At 33.7% G+C, this 26,092-nt stretch overlaps 2 protein-coding genes across 3 annotated transcripts in view; one reads left to right on the plus strand and one right to left on the minus strand.

Moving 5' to 3' along the window:
- Positions 1 to 15,716, minus strand: part of LOC144454024 (X-linked retinitis pigmentosa GTPase regulator-like) — a 48,068-nt gene extending 32,352 nt beyond the window's left edge. For both annotated transcript variants that reach the window (XM_078145430.1, XM_078145429.1), the window contains exons 1-3: positions 15,656 to 15,716; positions 12,464 to 12,589; positions 9,560 to 9,652 (exon numbers count right to left, since the gene is read on the minus strand). In XM_078145430.1, the coding sequence (XP_078001556.1) occupies positions 9,560 to 9,652; positions 12,464 to 12,589; positions 15,656 to 15,686 (250 nt within the window). In that variant the 5' untranslated portion in view covers positions 15,687 to 15,716. The remainder of the gene's footprint in view (positions 1 to 9,559; positions 9,653 to 12,463; positions 12,590 to 15,655) is intronic.
- Positions 15,717 to 15,977: 261 nt separating this feature from the next.
- Positions 15,978 to 25,829, plus strand: LOC144454026 (ornithine transcarbamylase, mitochondrial-like). The gene is made up of 8 exons (XM_078145431.1): positions 15,978 to 16,276; positions 16,914 to 17,125; positions 17,669 to 17,756; positions 20,001 to 20,154; positions 21,447 to 21,569; positions 22,134 to 22,337; positions 22,957 to 23,094; positions 23,394 to 25,829. The coding sequence occupies exons 1-8, from the start codon at positions 16,158 to 16,160 to the stop codon at positions 23,451 to 23,453; spliced, it is 1,098 nt and encodes a 365-aa protein (XP_078001557.1). The 5' UTR covers positions 15,978 to 16,157; the 3' UTR covers positions 23,454 to 25,829.
- The last annotated feature ends 263 nt before the right edge of the window (positions 25,830 to 26,092 follow it).

Below are 26,092 nucleotides of genomic sequence, written 5' to 3' on the forward strand. Positions count from 1 at the left end.
ATGCATTTATTCCATGTTGCATGTACACTGTACACGTATTTAAACTGTATACAGTTTTAACATTTTGTTTTTAAATCTAAAATATTCAAATTTCTCTGACAGTTTTTTTTTTAAATGTCAAAGAAATCAAAATGATTACACCATATGCACTCTGTAACATTTTGATATTTGATTCCCTTCAAACAATCAATGAAAGAGTTCAGATCAGTATCTTTTCTATCAAGGTTCACCCTAAGCTCTATCTCAATTATGTACATTGTATACCTGGACTCATGGTAACAGCTATAGTCAAGTAATCAATCAAGCAATCAATCAGGTTATTCTACATGTATATACAAGTATATACATATTCATATACATGTATGAACCCGTGTTATCTTTCTTTTCATCTTTCTTTTTTCCTGTCTGTTGGTTAGTTCGTCACTGTGTACATTTATACCTGACTCATGATAACTCTCTCTCCTTCTCTCTTTGCCTGTCTGTCTGTCTTAATACATACATATAGTTTATACTGAATAATACTTTGTTGGTTGACCTTTTTAGTCTTTTTGTCTTGTTTGTTAAATATCTAAACTCTGATAATGACATTTTCACATGTAATTTTAACTTTCACAATCATGTTTTAATTAAAAGGGCAATTTAACTGGTGGCCTAGAGGAATTCAATTTCAAGTAACATGCGTAACAAATAATGGAATAATTTTCTAAACCCCATCTGTTTAAAATAAACTTCACATGTACTTTGTATTTATTAAAGATTTCTCCTTCAAACATTTACAGAATGCAAAAAAAAAAGAAAGTTTTACGTCCTTACATCATACATTTTTTTCTCAGAATTTGCTGTTGTTACAATTACATTCAAATCACCACACTCCATTACACATCATTTTCTACTCTAACTTCACTTCCGAAAACTATGATGTAATGTTACATGTAATTTTCTTAATATAACGTTCTAACCACACTTCAATGATTAGAGTGACATCAACATGTACCATGGCAATCAACTGTTATAGTAAGTGCCTCTACTACTGAGAGCATCAAAAGCCTACTTCTACAATAACAGCATGATATAACACTGCACAGTATCAACTGTCTATATTTGTTCTGTCTGTCTCAGACAAACTAATAAGCAGACATGCTTCACTTATTCGAATATGACAACATCTAATTTAGTAAAGTTTAGGACTGACACAAAACATAATGAAATTATCAAATTATCAAATTAAATTATCCTTATTATATTAATTTTTATTATTAATGATCTACATTTTCTATCTATCATTATAATATTTCACCTTACATGATTACATTTTGTTTATACAATGTACATAGTATATTTTATTCCCTGGGTATACATTTATGCATATTGTAAATATTTAATTTTTAATTTGGGGAGAAATAAAGAGATAATTTATGAGCACGTTTCTTTTATGATTTCTGGAAAACAGTATGGGGTTAAATACAATGTAACCCTTATACTAATTATTTTTTTAATAAATTGATTCAAGTGACTTAATTAATCAAACCAATTCCTAGGGACAGGTTTTTCTTTACACAACAAAGATGTACTTGGCTGTACATTTTCACTTGCCTCTAAGGCCAATTTCAACCAAACCTGGCATAAATGTCAGAAACAGTACTCCACATTTATACAGTATTTTTAACTTTAAATATGTAAAATTGATAAATAAATGTAGTTTGAGGGTAATGGTCAGACTTTGTAATTTGTATTATGTATGTATTTGAGTAATATACTATGTATATGTACTACATGTATTTGAGTGTGTTATACTACATGTACATGTATGTATATGTACTGCATGTATTTGAGTGTGTTATACTATGTATATGTACTACATGTATTTGAGTGTGTTATACTATGTATATGTACTACATGTATTTGAGTGTGTTATACTACATGTACATGTATGTATATGTACTGCATGTATTTGAGTGTGTTATACTATGTATATGTACTACATGTATTTGAGTGTGTTATACTATGTATATGTACTACATGTATTTGAGTGTGTTATACTGTGTATATGTACTGCATGTATTTGAGTGTGTTATACTGTGTATATGTACTACATGTATTTGAGTGTTATACCATGAGTTTCTACAGGAAACAGACTACTCAAAGCACAGCATGTACAGTCAGTAAAGATGCCAAATAAAATTATTGCATACTGTGATATTTGCAGGATCCAGACTCACAATGTTATCATTTCACAAACGAGCTGAAAAAGTTGAATATTGATAATGATTTTCTTGTTGTTGTGTTATCTATCATTAGTACATTTTCATTATTACATATATTGGTAACTTCTACAAAAATCACAGTTCTGTAGAACACCGTGACATTTGATATAAGTACATACATGTACTTGAATGGATGCATACAATAGTGTTAGAGCCGCTAGGCCATTTTATTTATAGTTCTCTCTGAAAATGTAGTCTACATGTTCGTTACTCTATTCAGCCAGTGCACATCATTGAGAATGAATCATATGTGTACTTACACACGTACATCCATTTAAGACATACAGAATAGAATACAATGTAAGTTCAAAGAATTATACCAAGCATGATACATAATAGTGAATTCCTTTGTCGAGTAACTTTAGAGCCTGCTTAAATTAGAGAGAAAATTATCCAACATACATGTACTAATATATCCTGTAATTTATGCAGAGAAATCCAATCTTACAAATACAATTTTTACTGTAAACTATAAGTAACACCCCCCCTCCCCCCCCCATCATTCTCAGTAGTTTTGTAATATCATATATGACAGTACATATCTGACTTCCCTGGGTATTTTTACCAGGTTGCAAATCAAAACATGGGTACAATATAGACAAAACAACACAACAGCCACCTGTTGGTTTTACCAAATTTCCCCCCTCCCCATTGTTTGCATTCTACAGGATAAGCAATGGGATGATACACAAATGCAAATCTGAGCCAATCCCTGTATACAATCTGAGCCAATCCATGTATATAATACATGTACATGTAATGTACGTAGCTTAAGCTTCAGTTCAGTCCAATGAAATTGAATTTTGTTTATCATATAACCAGCAATTCACCAAGTATATATTTGCTTGCCTGAAGCTATACAATTTGAAAGCAAATTGACATTACTGCACTAATGTTTACTAAATGTCATGACAACGAGATGAATACAAATGGTTGTTTGAATGAACCTTGTGGTATTACAATGCTAAAAGATCTTTTTTGAAGTAAACATTACATATATTTTATTATATGTATTTCAATAACTGCACTGAGTGACTACTGATTTTGAATTTTAGAAATTTTAGTCATGCTGTATTGGTTTGTAGTCATACATGTAGATATCTTTATCATTATAACACAAAATGTACGCATCTCGTATCATTTTATTATGTTCATCATGGTTCATGTATTACTTCTAAGGTACATGTACATGTATGCCCTGTCAAGGCTCTGGGGAAATACATTGAAATAAATTGCAATGTAACTGAATATTACGTCTATCATACAATCTCAGTGAATGGGATTCTCATATGAATGTTTCAATACATGCCACTGCCAGCACAAATGTACATTTGTCTATTGAAATTCATAATCTTAGACTCTTTATCAATACACAATGTATACAATGTTTATTTAAAGCAAGGGTTGAATTTTGAATCACATGAAATACAGGCTATAGTGCCAATGATGCTACAATATTTTACATTTTCCACCATGAAATTAATAAAAACTGAATATTTTTTTTGAGAATAGTTGATATTATTAGAATTGAATGTTTTTTGAGAATAGTTGATATTATTAGAATTGAATGTTTTTTGAGAATAGTTGATATTATTAGAATTGAATATGTCTTTGAGCTGATTATTATGATTGTTATTAGAATATGAATAGAATACTAAGTTTCTGAGAATAGTTGATATATTTCATATCTGTAAATGATCTACTGTGTGGTAATCCCAGTTAGGTTAGTTTGCAGATAAAGCTGTTTATAAATTATATTGACACTGTCAATGATACCTCATTAAAACTTCAAATACAAACACACAATGTTTTACTTTTCAAAATTAGTATATTTTAAAAATTTGGGGATCTTTGTCTTTTTAACATAATGTATTGGAGCTACATTGTATGTTAGAATTTCAAAACAATATGAAAGGACAATTGACAGAGGCTGGTAGCAACATACATGCACATGTACATATAATACTGTAATATTCAATATGACATTTCCATCATGAACTTATCATTTGAGTATAAAAGTTTTTGAGAATGGTAGATGAGTTATATATCTGTAAACAATCTGCTATACATTGTATGATGAATGTAGTACATGTACGTCATTTTGCAAGAGTAAAGGTTATTTCATATTGTGCCAATGAGACAGCATTATACATATGCAACTTCTAATATGAAGGTAAAAATGACTTATGTTTTAGTCATTGTAATAGTATATACTTTACATGTACATGATTTATATGAACAGTACAGACTTATTCTTTTCTTATTTAGTGCCATGCATTTACTATAGCAACAATTCTTCCATTTCTCACTTTTATCACATGTTTTAGAGAAAAGTATGCATTTAAGGGTACAAAACAGATTCCATTAAAAGCAAAATCATTTTGGTCAGATGAGAACCAAAATGGTGCAAAACACCCACCCCTAATCCTGCCCACAGAATTATGTGTTTGTATCCTACATTGAACTATTGATCTCACCCCTAACTATATTCTGTTTACTGTATTACAAGTTATTGTTGCTGATATCCTACTTGGTATTATGGAACAATTAATCCAACAAGAACCTACATACATTTGTATGTACAGTTCAGAATAACACAGTTCATATTGGTCTGTAAGATAGACCATTCGTGTCACATTAGCTATCAGCCAGTGGTTAAGAAGCCTGATAGGCTGAACAACATGACGTATCTTACAGTCTAACAGTTCATGAGATGCTTTGCTTTGCTTTCCTTTTTTGCTGCATACTGCTGGAAACAATTTCCTCCCATTTCCTCTAGAATTGCATATATAGTTACACAAAATACTAGATACACTGCTACACACATCAGTAAGGTGTTTGGTTTGTAAACTGCATGGTTGCGATGCCTTTCTAGGAATAGTGTCTAATTTCCTTTTCACAAATATCCTGCAGCACTTTTCCTTCTATGACTCAGTAAGAGACAATCTTATAACTTGTCTTGTCAACACTTGACAACAGTGTTATATTTATATATTGTATTTCAATGCCCCATATTTTTTTCTCTAAGTTGAGAAACAACTTTCTTCAAATACTGTGATATTCAATTTTATTCACTTGTTTTGAATTGTTGGATTGTTATTGTCAGCCTTAGTTATGACTGATTCCTGATGTCAAAGTAACCATATTTCTTAGTTCTACAACTTACATGTACATGTACATCATGGATGCACTGATTTCACTAGGACAATTCAAGGAAAGTTCAAAATATTCTTTTTATTTTAAAAAATGAATGTTCCAAGATTTTTTAGTACTCAAATTCTTCCACCCCTGGAAGAAAGTTAATTTAGTTACCTTCAATATACATGTAGGGACCTTTGATCAAAAGTTATAAACTTCTGCTATACAATCAAAAACAGGGTTAACTTTGTGTTGTTATTGAGATGTTACAGGTAATAGGTAGTGATTTACATACATTTGATGATCTCAAGTAGTTTGTTCATACACAACTCGACCTACACAATTTGTCCTTTCAGTTGGTGTGTTTCGCTTTCTCCAGTGTCCTACATTTACCTGAATGTTCATGACTGCTATGTACATAGTGAGGTCACATATTGTATTGTCACTGTCAGGTGTATATGTACTCATGTGGTCTGAATCTTGACATTCTCTTCCTACATCCAAAACTCAACGCCTTTTTACTTGTTCTTCCTTGCACTTAAAGAAATCTAACTAAGGACAACCAGAAACTTTCTGAGAAAGTTTATCGTTTCAAAACCTTCCATTTATTTTATTAGTACCATCTTCTGCATATACATTGTACATGTACCTTGTCATTGACACTTGAGAAATGATTTTCATGAAAAAGTGTTTTTATTAAGGGTGGTAATCAGCGTGCGAAATTAACGCCGGTCCTTCGGCCCGAGACCAACAGATTTCCGTTCGGACCGACAGTTTTTCAGAATTACAACAACGTATCGGTCCTTATGACCGACTGAAATTTGGAGTAAATAATAACATTTATTCAAAGATATATCCAATTTCACCTACACGAATCTGATCTTGTGTTACCTATTTTACTCTCGACATCATCTCGTTCAAGTCAAGCGACACAGAGCTAGCTCGCTACGTGTTGTTGTCAATGTTGATATCATGTCTACATATGACGTAGCATACAGCATTTACTTTATGAAATTATGTTAGCAAACACATGATTGACCGAATTTCTCCAATTATTTGTGTCTTGACTAATCAGAACGTCTTAGACATTCAGACCCATTTTACGCATTCAGCGCATGCGTCTTTTCCCGCCATGATATAGTAATTGTTGTAAAGTTTACTGTTCTAAGTGTATGAAACTTTTAATGTGTTTGAGACAGTTCCACGTTGTATTTATAAAGTATGTGGCGATATTTAGAAGGCAGCAATGAACTTCCGAAGAAGAAGACGAATTTAAACAGACACTGTTTTTTAAAGGCTGGTATTAAAGCCGGTAAATGTTAGCGGGTTTCCCGATCAATTTACCGGAGTTCCCATGTATGTGGCCATGATCAAAACAAACTGACGGAAAACATATAAACTACTCTGAAAAGGGTGGTTTAACTAATAAAGAAGGCAGGTACACTTCGTAAAATATCTTCAGTACGATATTTTTTTTGTAAAACAGTAAAAAAAATGCGTAGTCTGATTGCTTTCAATTTGGTTCATGTGATAATGTATGCCTGTCATGTTGTAATCAACGTATAAACTTAGAAATGTTGCATTTTTGTTGCAATTGTTGTATCTGGAAAATTACTGCATCATGCCAAACACGGGTACATATAGTGGATGACACATTACAGTACAGTTACCATATCACGCTCCCACGTCAAAAAAACTTGCATTGTAAGACATGTTTATCCATAGTTCTCTTCATCATGGTCAGATTTCTTACACAAACAGTCGAGTCAGAGACGATACTCAATACACCACTGTATGGTAGACGGGTACGGCTTTATGGGAGGGGGGCTTCAGTACATATTTGAAGGAAGACGAAACCGCTCCGTGTCACTTTTGTGGATGGAAATTGAAATAAAGTGAATACACAGTTTTCAAGAGGGATAGTTATGCGACAAAACTTTCTGCCATGGTGAATTTGTGGGTCTACGTTCGCTAAGAGTTGGAAAGCTACATCAGCTGTTGCCACAGACGATGGATCTGACTTTGGATATGTGATTCAGAATTTAGTGACTCGTACAGAGAGGAAGGAGATGACTGTGATCTCTTAGAGATTGCAGATAATGTAGATTTATTGATTCATTCATGTATTTCTATGGTGTAATGAATACATTCAGTCTCAGACCACTATAGTCTATAGGAACAGATTATGCAAGAATGAATATTCATAGTCTCTGGGTTCATAGTTACAAATGAAAATCTCTACTCATAGAGTCAAATATTTCTTGGTAGTGAATCAAAATTTACTTCCAAGTTATTTGTTGACTCTGTGAGTGGAACTTTTATGAAATAATAGTGGATAGTGAACAATTCGTTGTACTCTCTTTTGCTTTAGTATATCTAAAGATATGTTGTATCATATTAAAGTTCAAAATAATTTAATCTGTAAATGGAGGGTATATATATATAGGTCGTGAACGTGAACTGCATTGAGTATGGACCAGCAGTTTTCCTTAAGGACCAGCAGTATTTGCTACATGTCGGTCCTTATGACCAGTAGTCATTTTCCCTTAAGTTCACACACTGGTGGTAATAATGAGTATTTGTACAATGTACCTGAGTTCCCCAGATAAATTGTAAGATTCCCCACCAAAATTATGGTATGTGATATGAAAGCTATATGCAAGTTTTGAAGATTTTCCTGTGTGTGTTACTGGGGTTACCAGACCTTGGCAAAACACTGACAGTCAAAAACTGAATAAGGAACAATGTAGCTGATATATGGTAGACTGTACACGATGTACATTAACTAATTGGTTCTTCACTGACTGACAGGTTGGTGAATAGATCCACTGATTAATACCTGTGCTTCACTTAATGAATTACATGAATTGCATATTAATTATCACACACAAACAGTTCAAAGTGATAAAGTGTTATTAGATCCTCTGCAAATGAATGAATGTTTGAGTATTATCCATTATTACATGATATGAACTACATGTACATGTACTATAATAGTGAACTTTTTAAGGGTTGTACACCAAAGTTACCTAAATTCCTAAGAATTTCTGGAATGTTATCCTCCCAGGTATAAACTGAAAGTGCATCAATTGCTTAAAATCCTTACAGGAAAGTGAAAGTACAAAAATTACAATTCCCAAAAATGTTTGCAGGGTTACTGGTATTCTGCAAGATCTCTCCAAGGTCGGTTTTGATGACTTGGAAATTGAAAATGGAACCACTTTTAATAAAGTTTAAATTATGTAAAAATAATCTAATCATCTCCACCCAAAGTCCTTAGCAGAAAAGTTGTGAAAATCCCTGTAAACTTAACATTTACTATTTTTATTCAATTTTTGCTCTTGGAAAAAACGCAAAGCCTTTATTGTAAATGATTCACTTCTGAACAACTTGTGAACTAATCCTGTATGTGTACATTGGTTGACATATGTTTACACTCCCAACAAATGTCTAGACTATACAATATTTTGTCTCTATGCAATCATACTATGCTTCAGTAAGTACAGCGATATGTTGTGAAAACATAGTTCAACAGTTACATGCAGTTAACAGGGGTTTGAATTATTACTATCTTAAGTTACGAGAACTATGAATTTATTACAATAACAATGAAGCATACACGTACTGTAATCTGTTTTATAATCTATTCATGTTTTTAAAAACACACTCTCCAATTCATTAACGCCATAAGAATCCTAAAATCCTTCCTAGGACACGGGTTCATTTGACCTTCTTAAATTTATGGGTTTCCACCAAAAATTACAGACATAACGCATTGTAAAGTGAGAATTACTTTTCATATACTCTGTGTTCATAGTTACAAATGAAACTTTCTACTCACCAAGTAATTCCTTTTTTTTGGAAATGAAATCTATATTGTACTACACTGCAGTACATCCCAGATGATACTAACATAACATTATGTGATTTCTTTTCAGTTTATTTACTCAACTTTAAGTTGGGTGCTCACTTGTCAGACACAAACAACCTTCTGGGGTTATCAAAACCAGAAAGATGATATCAATTTGAAAAAATTGGGGATTTCTTTTAAGTTTATTTACTCAACTTTAAGTAAGTTGGGTGGTCACTTGTCAGACACATACAACCTACTGGGGTAATCAAAACTACAAAGATGGCTTCAATTTACATGTACTTACATTTGACACATTGTGGCTTATTGGTGGGTTTCATATGACCCAGACCTAACTGTCCCCAATCATTGGCACCAAATGTATATAAACGACCAGAATCTGCAAAACAGGAGATAATTCAACCATTAGTCATCAGTTTGGGTAAATGAGTGACGTCAAATATATTGTTTAACCCTTTCACCACCAATTCCCGCTATTGCGGGAACGCGCTAGGGCGCCCACCAATTCCCGCTATTGCGGGAACGCCAAAGTTCATTCACCTACCTCGCCGTTAAGCCGTTTAACGGCAGCTATTGCTGCAAAATTTGATGCCATAACTAGTTCCACACATGCGTATTAGCCTTGTTTATCTACACAGCCATTTTGAAAGCATGACAGTGAACGGTATCTGGAGTACGATCAAAATGACGAGCGATCGTAATTTTTTGTGCGTTTTTCGCTCACGAAATCGAATTTCAACATGGCGGAAGTAATTAACGGCTCTCATAACATGGCCTACGATATAAATTATGTCACTATCTTTGGATATTTCGACAGAATTTGACTTGAAATACATCGTTGAATACAAGTATTTAGCTATGGGAACACGTTGTACTTGTATGTAAGCATCAAATTCCCGCTAAGGCCGTGTGAGCTGCCGACGGCAGTTTACGGTTGAATTTTTGAATGTCGTTCAAATTTACGCAATCTTGTGACCGTGCCGACGCCCATGCTAACGTTCTGGGGGTAATTTTGGGCTATATCGTGGATTATTTTGGTTTTATTTCTTTTTGTTACGGCTCAATAATGACTTGTATTTGTATTAGCTCAGTGTGTAGAGGCATGGATGTACATCCATGGTAGAGGTCAGTGGAGGGAAACTTACTCGTGATATGGGCGATTTTCCGATCGGATTTTTTACGCGAGTTTTTCAATGTAAAATTCAAATTTCAACAACGCCGAAGCAAAATATGTCTCCCCTAACATCGTTTGCAATGTAAATAAAGGTGCTGTTCGTAGAAATTTCCACTCAATTTTGACTATGAATACGATGTTTTGTACAAGGAGATGGCTGAGTGAACTCGATACAGTATATGGAAGGATCAGATTATCGCAACGTAACTTCAAAGTCCCGACTGCATATTTGCTTTCGTGGGTAAGCATGTCGGCGAAAAGCGTCACTTTGGCGTCCCGATTTGGACTCGTAAACTACCAACTTGGGGGCATTTTTTACTGATTTTGAGGATAAATTTGGTGATAATGTTTTGTTGTTCTGTCAAATAATGATATATAATTACACAAACTGATTTTTCAGAAGGTATTGGGGCGACGACTTCAGATATTTTTGTCCCTTTGATTGCCGGTGCGGGGCTGACTATTGCGTTGTAATCGGATTAGTGAGCCGTTAATTATTTTCGTTCAAATTTATTACGACTAAAAATAACATTTTCTGACAAATTTTCGCCGATTTTGACCATTTAACCAGTATACAGAAGTTTTGTAGGAACATAAATGTTGGTATTTTGAATTTTGTTTGTAATATAAATATTTTGTTTATTTGTGATATGTCAATAAATAAACAACCTTTGTTTGTTTTATTAATATTTTATTACATTAATCCATATTTCGGTTATGTGTGTGATATTTGAATGTATGTATTTGCTACTATGATTTAGAAAATTTATTTTCCATTCAAATGATACCTTATTTTTTAAAAATAAGCAACTCTAAGTATTTTTTATATCAGTTTGATTACACCACACTCACTCTCACATTATGTTAGTGAGGGGGCTGGTGGACAACACACAATCCCATGAGGCCGTTGGTGGTGAAAGGGTTAAACATAAAACTGATTTTAATGGATTCACAGAATAAGCTGTTGTTTGTGATGGACAATTTAACAGTCAGTTAATAAGTGCATGCATGTATATACATATAACATTTTGGATTACAAATGGATAGAAACTACATTTTTCAAAATTGAAAACAGCTGAATACATACTTTGTTCTCATCAGCACACAAAATATGAGGCCTTAAATTCATTGATACCATATGACAACTATTTGCATTTTTGTGATTCAGGACAAGATCATTGATTGAAATCACCATAATAAATACTTATTAAAGCCACAAAATTGGAAACCAGAATCATTGCTACTAACTTCTGATTAATAATGTCAAGAGTATACATGTAATTGGCCTCTGATCATACACTAATTATTATAAATCATAATACCTTACATACTATGTATTGTACCAACTCTTTTAGTAGTGTAGGCGTTCAGCTCTTGAAAGTGTTATTCTTGGATGGTCAGTTATATATTGTATGTACTTTCAACATTATTGAACCGAGGAACCTTTACATGTATCTTAACAATTACTTATACATGTACTTTCAACTAGATGATTCGTGACATTATTCTCAAGACAGATTGGAATTCATGTTTTCCTGTCCTAACACATAATGTGTCTTGGAAAGATCATGGATTTAGACAGTGGAAGATAGCAATATCCTGGAATCCATACTTTCCGGGTTTTATGGAATGACGTGTCTGGAAAGATCATGACCTTAGGCAGTTGAGGCTAATTAACAATTGTATCAATATCCTGGAAAGACTGATAAATGTGTCAACTGTTTGTTATTGCACATACAATAATAAACTTTCAAACATATTGTTTAGCTTTTTGCAGTGTATTGAGTTACAAACACAGACTTGGTCTATGTTTTTTCACATTGATATTTCATTTAGGACGCCATAATGCAATTGCTTTATAAATTAACAATCCAAAATAAATACCCAATCCTCATCCATATGACCACTTTAAAGGGAAAAGCAAATAATACTAATAGTTATTAGTTAACAAACAACACTACTCCAATCATAGTTCTAGCAGTGTTTTCATATAACACACATGTATTGGGACTGTACCTGTAACGATGGCTGAATGTTCATCACCGCACGCTATGTGGACGGCTTTATCCTTTCTTATCCAAAACTTACTCGGTAAGTTGTCTGCAAACCTGCTCTTGCCATAAGTGAATATGGCACCAGTTTCTGTAACAGAAAATTAGAATAGAACTGGTGAGCATTAGATAAACATGAGTTTGATTCAATAACTGCATACCTTTCCTTTATTCATCATAAAACCCACTCACACTAGTAGTGTCTTGAAGAAAAGAAAACACAACCATGAAAAAAAAAATTCATACAAATGTAGAGAAAGGGTAGAAATGAGGTAGTGTGCTGAATTAAAAGAAAATATTGTGTTACCATGCTTAGCAACCCCCCCCCCCCCATACAAATGCATAATTTAACCCAGCACATAAGATCTGAAATTAATGGTTTATTTATTATAAGCATATTTGTATTGTGTTCTTTATCACAGAAGTTTGTTCATTATTGACTTTGCTTGAGAAAAAAAAGACATGATTGCACGGAGATACATGTACATGTATAAAGCAAGGATTTGTCTACAACAAGTTACATTTGTAGTTACTAAATGAACCATAAACCACCATTTGTGACCAGTATGACCTTAGACAACAGTGTTCTCTCTTTAGACAATATCCATAATGTATCAGTTTTCAAGTTTTCTGAAATAGTAGGGCTGGTGTGGGGGTGCTGGGTGGGAAGTAGTAGATGTACATGGACATGTAGGGTTACAAAACAATAGTCAGAAGGGTCTAACACCAGGTGATATAGACTGAGACACATCACTAACACTGTCCAAAACATTTTAAAGTCCAATCCAACTTGATTGAGTTCTAGTCACTTGATTATTGTACCTTAATTTCTGTTTACATTTTATTCAGTGCTTTGAGGTGTTTACTTTACATGGCAATTGTTCTTTTTAACATAATAAATATTATTATCTAAACAATTTGAGGAGTGCTCATAACATACATGTACAATAATTTATTAAGTAGTCATGTACGATTATGATAGAAAAATGAAAAGGTAATCAAATTCAGTATGAGTAAAATGTACACATATGTGTAAGTTTTGGCCCAACCAAAGTCTGTGTACCATGATAAAAGAGTACAAAGTATTCCTATATGTTCAATAGTTCAGGACTGGGAAACGACAACTTTGTCACAAATGTAAATTTTTAAAAATAGGTATGTACAGGTACATGTATTTTTGCTTTTTCTTGAACTGTTCCCTTTTACCAGACACACACAGGTACATGTGTATCATGACAACTGACATACAAATGTATGTACAGGGGAAAATTATGAAAACAAAGAAGTTCTGATCATTTAATTAGCAGCCCTAAAGCCTTATATTTTCTTCTACTTTCAATAATGGGTCCCAATTCCATTAGGAAGTACACTTGTACATGTATGTTATCTTACGAAATACTCATGAGCAATATTATCCTCTCAACCCCCTCCCCCCCAAAAAAAACCCCAAAAAACAACAACCCACAAACACAAATAAAACCAAAACAAAACCAACAGTTCTGAATATGTTATGACTACTCAATCAACAGAACTACATTGCTTCAATAAATAATACCCTCCTTAATTTAAATGACAAGCCTGACATGACCCATGGTAGACTGACACCATTCTGTGGGTTAAGGCCTAAGCCTTTCTTTCTTGTTGTGTGGATTGAATTGCCTTATTGTTGCCTGGCAGGGAGATTTTGGCTTGCTATGTGTTCATGCAGTCAGTTCAGACTGCCCTTTTGTAGGTCATTTTATTGATAGAAGAGGATGGCAATGCAAAACTATAGTAAATGAAGACCTTTGGACCGTCATCATAATAAAGTGATAATATACACTTTTGCCAAAAACATTGAAGGTCAGCTCAAATGCATTGATCTTATTGTTTCTTTCAAAGTGAGAACCACCACAGCTATTTACAATTAACTGAACTACTTCAGTACTTGCTTGTATAGTGTATTTTCCCTACGGCTGGCATTGCGGTCATTTGCCCATTCCTGCTAACTATAGAGGTTTCTGTTTGATACTAAATCATAAATGCATTGTAATATATGGCAACCCTAGCTAGCAGTAGAAGGCCTTTTAAGGGCAATGAACTATTTTTTCAAGAAAATGTCAATTTCCCCAGGGCATGAAATTAATTACAAACATGGTGACAATTTCAAAATTCCACAGAAATTCCTACAGGCAACTGACACTGCCTGGTGCCACATATATAATATCTCAGTGTATGGCCCTAAATTATTGGTAGCAGTATTACTAATCATACCAGAGTCTTCAGACTTGACTCAGTATGCAAATTAGGTGACCCTGGAATACAGGACAGTTAGAAACCATTTCACAGTTAACTTCTGTTTGATATTGTTTATAACAGACTAACAGTATATTATATTCAATTTATTGTTATACTTTATAGAGCAGTAGCATTTGTAACATAAGTGATACTGAATTCCTCTGTAAAAAGTCCCCATTCAAATAAACAGGGAAAAAGCACAAAGGGAGATCTACATTTCATCAACACACATCCAATGTCATCTACCCAACTGAGAAGTTGAAGTGTATTATTTTTCATGTTCGATCAATCTGCATGTATATCTACTACGTCGGACAAACCAGGCCGAAACTTGAAAATAGTGAGTGGGTGCGGCTTGTTTATTTGTGTGTAGGTGATGATAAATGTTAAGATAGCCGTCGACCCAGTGCGACCCATCCCATCTTGTCAGTATCGTATAATATGATCTGTCGGCGGACCATGGAGGTAGGAAGGAACTCTACTCTGAACTTCGCGTCAAGTTTATTATTACTTACTTTACTATGTTTCGCTCTATTTAGGGGAATTTCCATTCTAAAGTGTACATGGAGGTAACAAAGTTGTTCAACTCTGCACCTACAACACAAATTGAACTCTGAAATTGCACGCACGGTTTATTTCAGAGTATTACGACTCGTCTGCGATATCCGAAATGTCACTGACAAGGGAATTCACGTCTTGTTGCAAGGGACGCTATCTGGGAGATTGACCCCAGAGAACGGGAGTTTTGGTTTGCTCTGAATGCTGACCTTCAGTGATCGAAAAACGCAGATTGTTGTCATTCACCTTTCTTCTAGATCTATGCGACCATTTAATTTTACCAAATTACTGAAACTTTTTCCTCTATAATATAATTTCTTACCTGGTATATCAGCGTCGTCGTCTGTCGCCATGTTCGTATGTATACAACACCTGAAACATGTGAAGTACCCGGATGCAATTCCCCTTTTGGTCACATGCTTTCCTTACGCGATATAACGACAACTCACGAGAGACGTGAGTTTAAACTGTACTTACGTATAAATAGCTCTATTTTACAAAATTGTGATTCAGTAATACTATTTTTTGTTAGAAAATATATATAATGTAAACAATTTTTTTTTATCTCTAAAATGTGCAGCGCGCAGGGAGAAATTCCAGTAATAGTTGAACTTTGACCTTCACATGTCCTGTGCCTCGGTCTTTCGATCGATATATAATCATCATAACAGTGATAGTTTGACAACACGTACCTTGGCGCAGTTAATCGTTAACCAACTTTGATTACTCGGTAAACAACGTCGATAAATTAGCATCTCTCTCAAACTGCAAAGTGAAAAAAGTTGACATTTCTAAAATACTACAAACATAAGATTTAGGGGAAAATGGCAAAAGTGATTTCACCTCTGAGGGTTTTGTGCAGTGGAGCTCGTTTGCTGTCATCCAAGACTGGTCTTCAGAAACATGTGGGATGTTTGTACTACCACGGTGACTTGAGCGGACAGTAAGTGAGATGATGAAATTTCATTCATTTGGGGTGAAATGAGGTCACCCCATACAGAACAACCTAGTGCCATACTGTCTTACACTGGGTAACCCTAGAACTTAATGCTGAATTCGAAGAGTTTTAAGGTTGTTTGATCTGAAGGTCGATCAGAAAGTGACCTCGTTTCTTGTGCATCTTGTTTGAAAAGACGTCTATTTACAGTGGACATGATATCAGTCGAATTTCAGATATGTAGTTCTTATCAATGTTTGACAGTGAAGGTCTAATGATAGTTAAAATCTCAATAAAATATAACATATGGTATATTAAATTCTTTTTTTTGTGTGTGTTTTATTTATTTTTTATTTTTTTTAGACAGTTTTCATAGTGTATTGCAATGAAATGACGTTAGGAATTTTAGATATTACTGACAAATTTGAAAGGTTTTTGTATGCAACATTTGTAGCACAATCTCTCTCTCTCTCTCTCTCTCTCTCTCTCTCTCTCTCTCTCTCTCTCTCTCTCTCTCTCTCTCTCTCTCTCTCTCTCTCTCTCTCTCTCTCTCTCTCTCTGTTGGTTTTTGTGATTTTCAAAAAAAAAATCATTTTTCTTTTGAATATTCTAACTTTTGTTGAAAATTTCTGATAATTTTTAGGAGCATACCTGATATGCCATCTATGGTTGGAAGAAACTTTTTAACATTAAAAGATTTCACTGCTAATGAAGTACAGCATCTACTATGGGTAGCAGCTGATTTAAAACAGAGAATTAAAGAAGAAAAAGAAATCTACCAACCTCTTCTAGGAAAATCTATAGCAATGATATTTCAGAAAAGAAGTACTAGAACAAGGCTATCAACTGAAACAGGTAGGGTTAGTTGGTAATATGTACAGAGCAAAAAATATATTGGCAGCTATTCACTGGAACATTATTTTTTGTTAGTTTAACATTTTGTTGCATGACTTTGGAGATTGTACATTGCATTACAATGAGTTTTCTACAGACAAAACATAATTTTCTAAGATATATGATATTATATCATATGTCATATTAAATTACATTATATTATATGTTATATATATATATATATATATATATATATATATATATATATTATATTATATTATATTATATTATATTATATTATATTTCAAAAAAGAATGCATTATATTCATCAAATTACTTCACACCACACCACACCACACCACGTCACATTGCATCACATCATATCACACACCAAACCACACCACACCACCATATATTATCGTACTGTACTGTACTGTACTGTATTGTATTGTATTGTATTGTATATCGTATCATAATGTCATCATATATCAATTTATCATATCATATCATATCATATCATATCATATATCATATTACATTAAAGTATGTTACATTATATTTCAGGTATACATACACTAGGAGGCCATGGTTGTTTCCTATCCACTGATGATATACATCTTGGTACCAATGAAAGCATTGGAGATTCAGCAAGGTATTGTCATGACAACTGTGATTTCTTAGTACCAATGAAAGCATTGGAGATTCAGCAAGGTATTGTCATGACAACTTTGATTTCTTAGTACCAATGAAAGCATTGGAGATTCAGCAAGGTATTGTCATGGCAACTTTGATTTCTTAGTACCAATGAAAGCATTGGAGATTCAGCAAGGTATTGTCATGACAACTTTGATTTCTTAGTACCAATGAAAGCATTGGAGATTCAGCAAGGTATTGTCATGACAACTTTGATTTCTTAGTACCAATGAAAGCATTGGAGATTCAGCAAGGTATTGTCATGACAACTTTGATTTCTTAGTACCAATGAAAGCATTGGAGATTCAGCAAGGTATTGTCATGGCAACTTTGATTTCATAGTACCAATGAAAGCATTGGAAATTCAGCAAGGCATTGTCATGACAACTTGATTTCTTAGTACCAATGAAAGCACTGGAGATTCAGCAAGGTATTGTCATGGCAACTGTGATTTCATAGTACCAATGAAAGCATTGGAAATTCAGCAAGGCATTGTCATGACAACTTGATTTCTTAGTACCAATGAAAGCACTGGAGATTCAGCAAGGTGTTGTCATGACAACTTTGATTTCTTAGTACCAATGAAAGCATTGGAGATTCAGCAAAGTATTGTCATGACAACTTTGATTTCTTATTACCAATGAAAGCATTGGAGATTCAGCAAGGTATTGTCATGACAACTTTGATTTCTTAGTACCAATGAAAGCATTGGAGATTCAGCAAGGTATTGTCATGACAACTTTGATTTCTTAGTACCAATGAAAGCATTGGAGATTCAGCAAGGTATTGTCATGACAACTTTGATTTCTTATTACCAATGAAAGCATTGGAGATTCAGCAAGGTATTGTCATGACAACTTTGATTTCTTAGTACCAATGAAAGCATTGGAGATTCAGCAAGGTGTTGTCATGACAACTTTGATTTCTTAGTACCAATGAAAGCATTGGAGATTCAGCAAGGTATTGTCATGACAACTTTGATTTCTTAGTACCAATGAAAGCATTGGAGATTCAGCAAGGTATTGTCATGACAACTTTGATTTCATAGTACCAATGAAAGCATTGGAGATTCAGCAAGGTATTGTCATGACAACTTTGATTTCTTAGTACCAATGAAAGCACTGGAGATTCAGCAAGGTATTGTCATGACAACTTTGATTTCATAGTACCAATGAAAGCATTGGAGATTCAGCAAGGTATTGTCATGACAACTTTGATTTCTTAGTACCAATGAAAGCATTGGAGATTCAGCAAGGTATTGTCATGACAACTTTGATTTCTTAGTACCAATAAAAGCATTGGAGATTCAGCAAGGTATTGTCATGGCAACTTTCTTCTATTATTTTTGCTTTCTGACCTAGATCCAGCAACATAATTTGACACCTATATAGCCATTTGCAACAAAAAGAAAAGCTTTCTTTTTGTGCCAAGCAAGTTACGTGGCTACTTTCACCATTAAAATTTCACATACTTTGCAAGTTATCAGTTTCAAATAGCACCAGTACAAGAACTAAAAGTTAATTTTAGCCTGAGTACTAGACTATCACTCATCTCCTAAGTATTTCCTTCTTCTCAGATTTATTTTAGTTAGTTACTTTTACCAGAAGTTGTACATTTCAGCAACAACTCCACAAACTTGCCTCTATCATGTAAGACAAATGAAAGAAAACACATACCAAGTTATACTAAATCAGTTTATTGGATACAGAGAGGAATCCCATTGACTTGAGAAAGTCTACATTGCCTTTTCATTGGTATTTGTATAATTACGATTGATAAAAAGTCAACTTGTCTATGTTAAAACCTTGACCTTATACAGGAGGTCTTCAAGTGGACCTCACATGGGAGGTACTATTTGGTAAATGCATACTGTTGATTGATTTCAGAGTACTGCATATGTCCAAGATAATCAATTCTACTGTGGTCGTTTGTGTTCTGCCTTTTTTTCAAATGTATCATTTTTACCATAATTTTATTTAGCATTTCTTACCATCCAGAACATGTATTTCCAATGATGCAATGAAAAGTAATATGATGTGGAGCCATAGAAACGCCTGTAGTTTTACAACCATTTAAGAGTACTGTTACCTGTTTACATTGTGATGTCTAGGGATCTTGCTTAAAATGTCAAAATTTATGAATTCTAGTACTGATGCTCTTCCCATATGAAACATACCAATATGATTTTCTTGATCAATTTCAGAGTACTCTCCAAGTTTACTGACTTGATATTAGCCAGGGTATATGGCCAGTCTGATTTAGATACACTAGCTGAGTTTGCCTCTGTACCTATAGTCAGTGGCTTATCTGACCAATACCATCCATTACAAATTTTGGCTGATTTTCAGACTCTACAGGTAAAGTACAAGTATTACAACCAAAATCATGAAACCTGAAACAAAACGTCTGGCACGAAAAAATCTTGACCAACATTGCTTCTGCAATCATCTGGCTTGACATATACTTCTACTTCTACTTCTACTACTTCTATACTGTGTAAACATCCGAAAGGATTATCATCACACAGGCATAACGCTGGCGGCGTCCTTTAGATCTCACCCCGTGTTCCAGTGAGCACGATCTATGAGATCGGTGATATCAATGCTGGAGAGGGCAGATTTGAAACTGCTTGTTGAATGGATAATGGTAAGAGATTCCATTCTGGAATTGTCCTAGGGATAAGTGAATATTTGTAACAGTTTTTCTTAGCGATGATCGACATGAAAGAAGAACCAGGTACACTTCCCCTTTTACTATACTTTCTTTGCACCAGTATTCAGCAACAATTATCAGTAAAATGTACAAGGGCAAAATTTAAAGGTAAATCAAAGTTGGCGTGTTCATTCTAATATATTCTGATATTTGAGAGACAGTCAGTATTCTAAAATTGTACTTCAATTCTTGTCATGCCAGATGGTAGCAATATAAACGTGGAAATATCATGAAATTTTTGTCGAGCCAGGCAGTAAGATGTAGCAACGTCTCTGACATATTTGTCTGGCTAGCCGATATTTGTAGTAATGTTGGTAAGATTTTTGTTTAGCTAGATGACATTTTGTTTCAGTTTTTTTTTTAAATCCTTACCAGAACTGAGTCTTAATAATGACATTTATTTAATGTTGGGAAATATATGTCTTGGAACATAGAAGATTTATTATTTTTGGGAAAGGAAATATAGGTTTGACCAACATACATTGACTTTGCATTTACTGTTCTTACACTGTATACACATCTCAAAAAAATAATATTTCAACTTTCATACAGAGTAGTGTACATACTCAAACTGTGGGTAAAGTATTAGTTGAGTTTTATAGCAAAATTACTGTCTATTCAAAATTAGAAAAGAGATGTATGAACTCTCACTACATCATCCACAAGTGAAAGTTTCAGATGTTTTCAGTCAGCAGAAATGAAATAAATAGATGCATAATTAAAAATTGAACAGTAAACAAGATTAATGTAAAATATTGATAGTCACAGTCGCAAATTTTTGACAGTAATCTTATATTTTCTCAGAATATTGTCAAAGTTCAGATCCTAAATCACAAAAGATTGATAAAATATTTGTGGTTGATGAACTTGCATTTAAAGAAATTACAGATGATACAAAAATTGTATTTAATTTTTGAGGTTTTGTTTTTTATATCAGGAGCATTTTCAGAGTCTGAATGGCCGAACCATTGCTTGGGTTGGTGATGGTAACAACGTATTACACTCAATATTGATGGGAGCACCAAAACTAGGGATGCATGTAAAAGTAGCAACTCCTAAGGTAAATGATTATAACCACTGTTCTCTTCCATACATAGTTCAACTGTTCTGTTCTATACATAGTTCATGAATGAATCTAAAAGTTTAATTTTCACAGATGTTTTGTAAATGCTATGATTTTTACACCCAAATTCATATTTTTATGGATTAATTAACATCATTTCTCTGTATCCAGTCTAAAATTTATTAGTATAGTGTCAACAAATTATTGAAAAATTGAAATTTTGACAGGTTTGTACAGAAGACATTAAAGGACTAAAGCATCTAGTGTGTTGTTGTTCAGTATTTTGTTACCGTACTAGTTTTAACATGTATGTATACTGACACACCATTCATAATTCATATGTTAATATATTCAAGGTAGAATATTTTCAGCATGTCATGAAAGGCATATAAAACCCATACGACATTGATAGTCTGTAAGGTGCGCCATAATGGGACGCCCTCACTCATTGGTCAACCCCTTTTCGAGCTGTCCATTGAGGGTGCAGTGATGGCATATCTTACAGTGTAACCACATTGATTGAAGTGAAATAATTAAATCTTATTTAATTCTGACATCTAGGGTTATGAAGCAGACCCAAATGTAATAAGAGATGCTAAAGAACTGACTGAGAAACATGGAACTCAGCTTTACATGACCCATGACCCTATGGATGCATGTGAGAAGGTAGACGTCATAGTAACAGATACATGGGTCAGTATGGGTCAGGAAGAGGAGGCAGCAGCCAGACTGAAAGCATTTGCAGGGTATCAAGTTAATAAAAAGGTAGGTGACTATCAGACAAGCCACCTGATTGGTTATTAAAGATAGGCAAGTGAAAGTAAGATGAACAGCTTACTGATTGGTTATTAGGTAGATTGGCAGGTAACAGGAAGACAAACCAGCTGCTGATTAATAGGTAGATTGGCAGATGACCGCAAGACAAACCAGCTGTTGATTGGCTAATAGACAGATTGGCAAGTGACTGTAAGACAAACCAGCTACTGATTGGCTAATAGACAGATTTGCAAGTGACTGTAAGACAAACCAGCTACTGATTGGCTAATAGACAGATTGGCAGGTGACTGTAAGACAAACCAGCTGCTGATTGGCTAATAGATAGATTGGCATATGGCAGGTAGATAATCGGCTGGTGATTGGCTAATAGATTAGGATGATGCTATTCAATTAAACACTTCCTGTGTGCAATTTCGCTTAATGATGTTTTTGTTCTGAGGAACAAACCATCAATAACTCATGGTTGGTGATTGTATCGAGTGGAGATGTTAATGTAAGCATTTGTGACTACAAATACTATTCTACCACATGCAAGCCAAATTGAATGCATTCGAATATATTACTAAATTTACTAATTTTCTGTCATGTGATATTGCTATTGATGTAGATGGGTGCTGTAGCCAATCCAGACTGGTGTTTCTTACACTGTTTGCCTAGGAAACAGGAAGAGGTTGATGATGAAGTGTTTTATAGTGATAGATCTCTAGTATGGCAGGAAGCTGAGAACAGGAAGTGGACAGTTATGGTAAGCAGTACTTGAATATGGTAATTTGTAAATGTATGCAAATTATTAATATGTAAATATAGGCAAATTACCAATATATAAAATATATGCAAATTATCAGTCAAATTATGCGATTTTATTTTAATTCCTCAAATATGTAAAGAAAAGCTTAGCCTTGGCAGTGAAAAATCAGGTGGGGCTGGGTAAGCATAACCAAATAATAATTTTTTTTTAGGCCTAACAATGACTGAAATGAATATAAATCTACTACACCCCGTATAAAAGTTTTCTCACCAATTTTTCTGTGTTTTTTTTCACAGGCTGTTATGCTGTCATTGCTAGCAAAGCATGTACCAACAACACCCAGACCCAAATTTTGAGGTTAATGGCGTTTTTAGCATACACTGGTTTGACTTCTTCAGCACTAGTGATTTGGAATCTAGTATAAAATTATTTTTGGAATAGGTATAGGAAAAAAGAAAGTGACAGATAGAAGTTTAAAAGAGATTAACATTTTTAGTTGTTATGTGTTAATATTTGTTTGTATCGCATAAAATGTGAAATAATAAAAAAGCATTCTCAACTCATCACAAATTAGGTCATATTCTGGTTACCAGTTTTACAACCATTTTTTCATCACAGCCATTTTTCCAGAAAAGGTTATGAGAATTGATCAGAGATGAAAATGAGAACTGAAATTTTTTTTGTCATGGATGCCAATCATAAGGCAATACAACTTGAGAAGCAGTCAGTTAAATACAATGTCATGTGAAAGTGTGTTGAGAATGGCTAAATATTACAGTACTGAAAAACAAAAAATGGCTTAATCATTTGCACCATCCAAGTATGTCATCAGTGTTTATAGCAAACATGTCGCTTCTTATCAGAATTATCTACTTCTGCATAGCGCCCTCTAGTAACCAGACTGTACAATCTTTTGTCTTTCTGGTAACAGGAATATGGTGTATAAGTACATGTTATAACATACCTAAATACTCGATGTAAAAGGAATAAAACTGTCCATTGTGTTGCAGTGATTAGTATGTCCTGTCCATACACACTATTTTCAAATGTTAAATGTAGTCTCTGTGAAAGTAATTTTCTAACATATTTATTCAGATTTTAGTTTAGATGTTACCTCATACTAGAGGGTTAAAATAGAACAAGAGGTTGACTTATTCTCATGCATGTGTAGCACTTGGAGCAGAAGTTGGAAATTTGAGTAGTCGTATTTTTGTGCCATACCTAGGTGGTATAAATTCTACTGCTGATACCGAGAATCAGTAGAGTTGGAAGTACTACTGCTCAATGAACCCCCTAAGGAAGTGTAGAATAATAGTACAGTACTTACAAATGTTATGTAATAGTATGATTTGTCTTGTTCCAGTGAGATGGTTACAGAAAGAATCAATGCTTGGAAAGCATAGTAGTGATGAATAAATCACAACATTTCAGACCATCTTCATCATTTGCCATGACCAATGATTTTAAACATCAAAAATTGAATGTTTATTATGTAATATTTGTATTGTTTTGGTTATAAACCCTTTATTTGTTTAACAAGTTTGACTTGAGGATGTGATAAACCAAAGGTCTTATCAAATTGTTTTAAGTTTCAAGTTACCTTCATCTGTTTTAAGTTCTATAGGATATAAGGATGACAATTTACCATTAAAGAGGATCAAGATGAGTTTATAGTCTTTTTACTTGAGTGAAAATACTTACAGAAGAAACCTTGATTGAACTCATTATTCTAATATAATGTTAATATTGATTCATGTCTTCTATAATATTACAATTGTCATCTGGCATTGTCAGAACAGTTGATTGCCTAGTAGGGATTTCGTCGCCATTCTTTATACATATAATAATTATGTCATGGGATCGTTTATAAGTTATATCTATCAGGTTTGAGTTCAATCAAGTGCAATTGAAGGTTAAGTATACTTCAGTAAGTAGAATACTGCAAGTATCTTTTAATTATAAAGCAAAAGATGCCCTAAAGTACCGTGGCCGAAAACGTGAAATCACTGTTTCAATCTGAAGAGCACTGTCTGAATTAGAAGATAGAGCACTTTTTTCAATCAGAAGAGTACTCTTTGAATTAGAAGAGCACTTTTTCAATCAGAAGAGCACTGTTTGAATTAGAAGACCACTTTTTCAATCAGAAGAGCGATTTTGTCGTGTTGGGCCACGGTATTAAAATGTATAAACTCAGCTTGTACCTATTTTTAAAGTTTTACACGAAGCACAAAAAAACCTGACAACAAAATGTTGTTTTTTCAATTTTTAGTGAAAGAAAATCTAGTTACAAAGTTAAAAGTACACCATCTAATATTTCTTGATTCAATATTTGATGACAGCTTTGGTATTCATTCAAAAGTGTATTATGCAATGTCCTTGATTTTAATTGATATGACATTGAGGCTTTTTCTTTTATGTTTCACATTTTAAAATGACAGAAACTGCCAAACTGAAGATAGAGAAATCTAGAAAGCCATCCTAACAGGGTTATGTTGTATTTTTGAGAATATAGTCAGATGAAATTCCCCAAAACAGTGAAATGGGAATAATTACATATGATGGCAGATGAAAGAGAAAACAGACTGATGAGTGTGAGTGACACTTAGGAATTGTAAACTTTATGAGACTAATAAATATGTAGTTGCTACAACAGGTGTCTGTAGTTATTTTAAAAATTTGGGATGCAATATTACATGTGATATATGTCTTAGACCATTATAGACATGATTTTTTGTGATGACTGATACAGGATATTGATTAACCTCACTAGGAAATAAAGACCTTTTCCATAAACATTGGGCTCTGGAGATTCATTTCATGATTTTACATCACCTACAATTACCTGTGATTTCAAAGAAATAGTAAGTTGATATTGTGGTATTATAATGTTTATTTGTTGTGGACTATTGCATCATGGGAGTCAGCAGAAATAATATATTCATGGTTGCACAATGAATATTCATGATTCCTGACATTTTCCTTTCAGTGTAAAATA

Source organism: Glandiceps talaboti, chromosome 3, assembly GCF_964340395.1.
Source record: "Glandiceps talaboti chromosome 3, keGlaTala1.1, whole genome shotgun sequence".
NCBI classification, from domain to species: Eukaryota; Metazoa; Hemichordata; class Enteropneusta; family Spengelidae; genus Glandiceps; species Glandiceps talaboti.

What these genes read in the sequence shown, in the direction of transcription:
- LOC144454026 (XM_078145431.1), top strand. Translation starts at nt 16,158, where the DNA reads ATGGCAAAAGTGATTTCACCTCTGAGGGTTTTGTGCAGTGGAGCTCGT. An exon ending in CACGGTGACTTGAGCGGACA is followed by an intron (nt 16,277 to 16,913) that starts GTAAGTGAGATG and finishes GATAATTTTTAG; the next exon opens with GAGCATACCTGATATGCCAT. An exon ending in AGCATTGGAGATTCAGCAAG is followed by an intron (nt 17,757 to 20,000) that starts GTATTGTCATGA and finishes GATCAATTTCAG; the next exon opens with AGTACTCTCCAAGTTTACTG.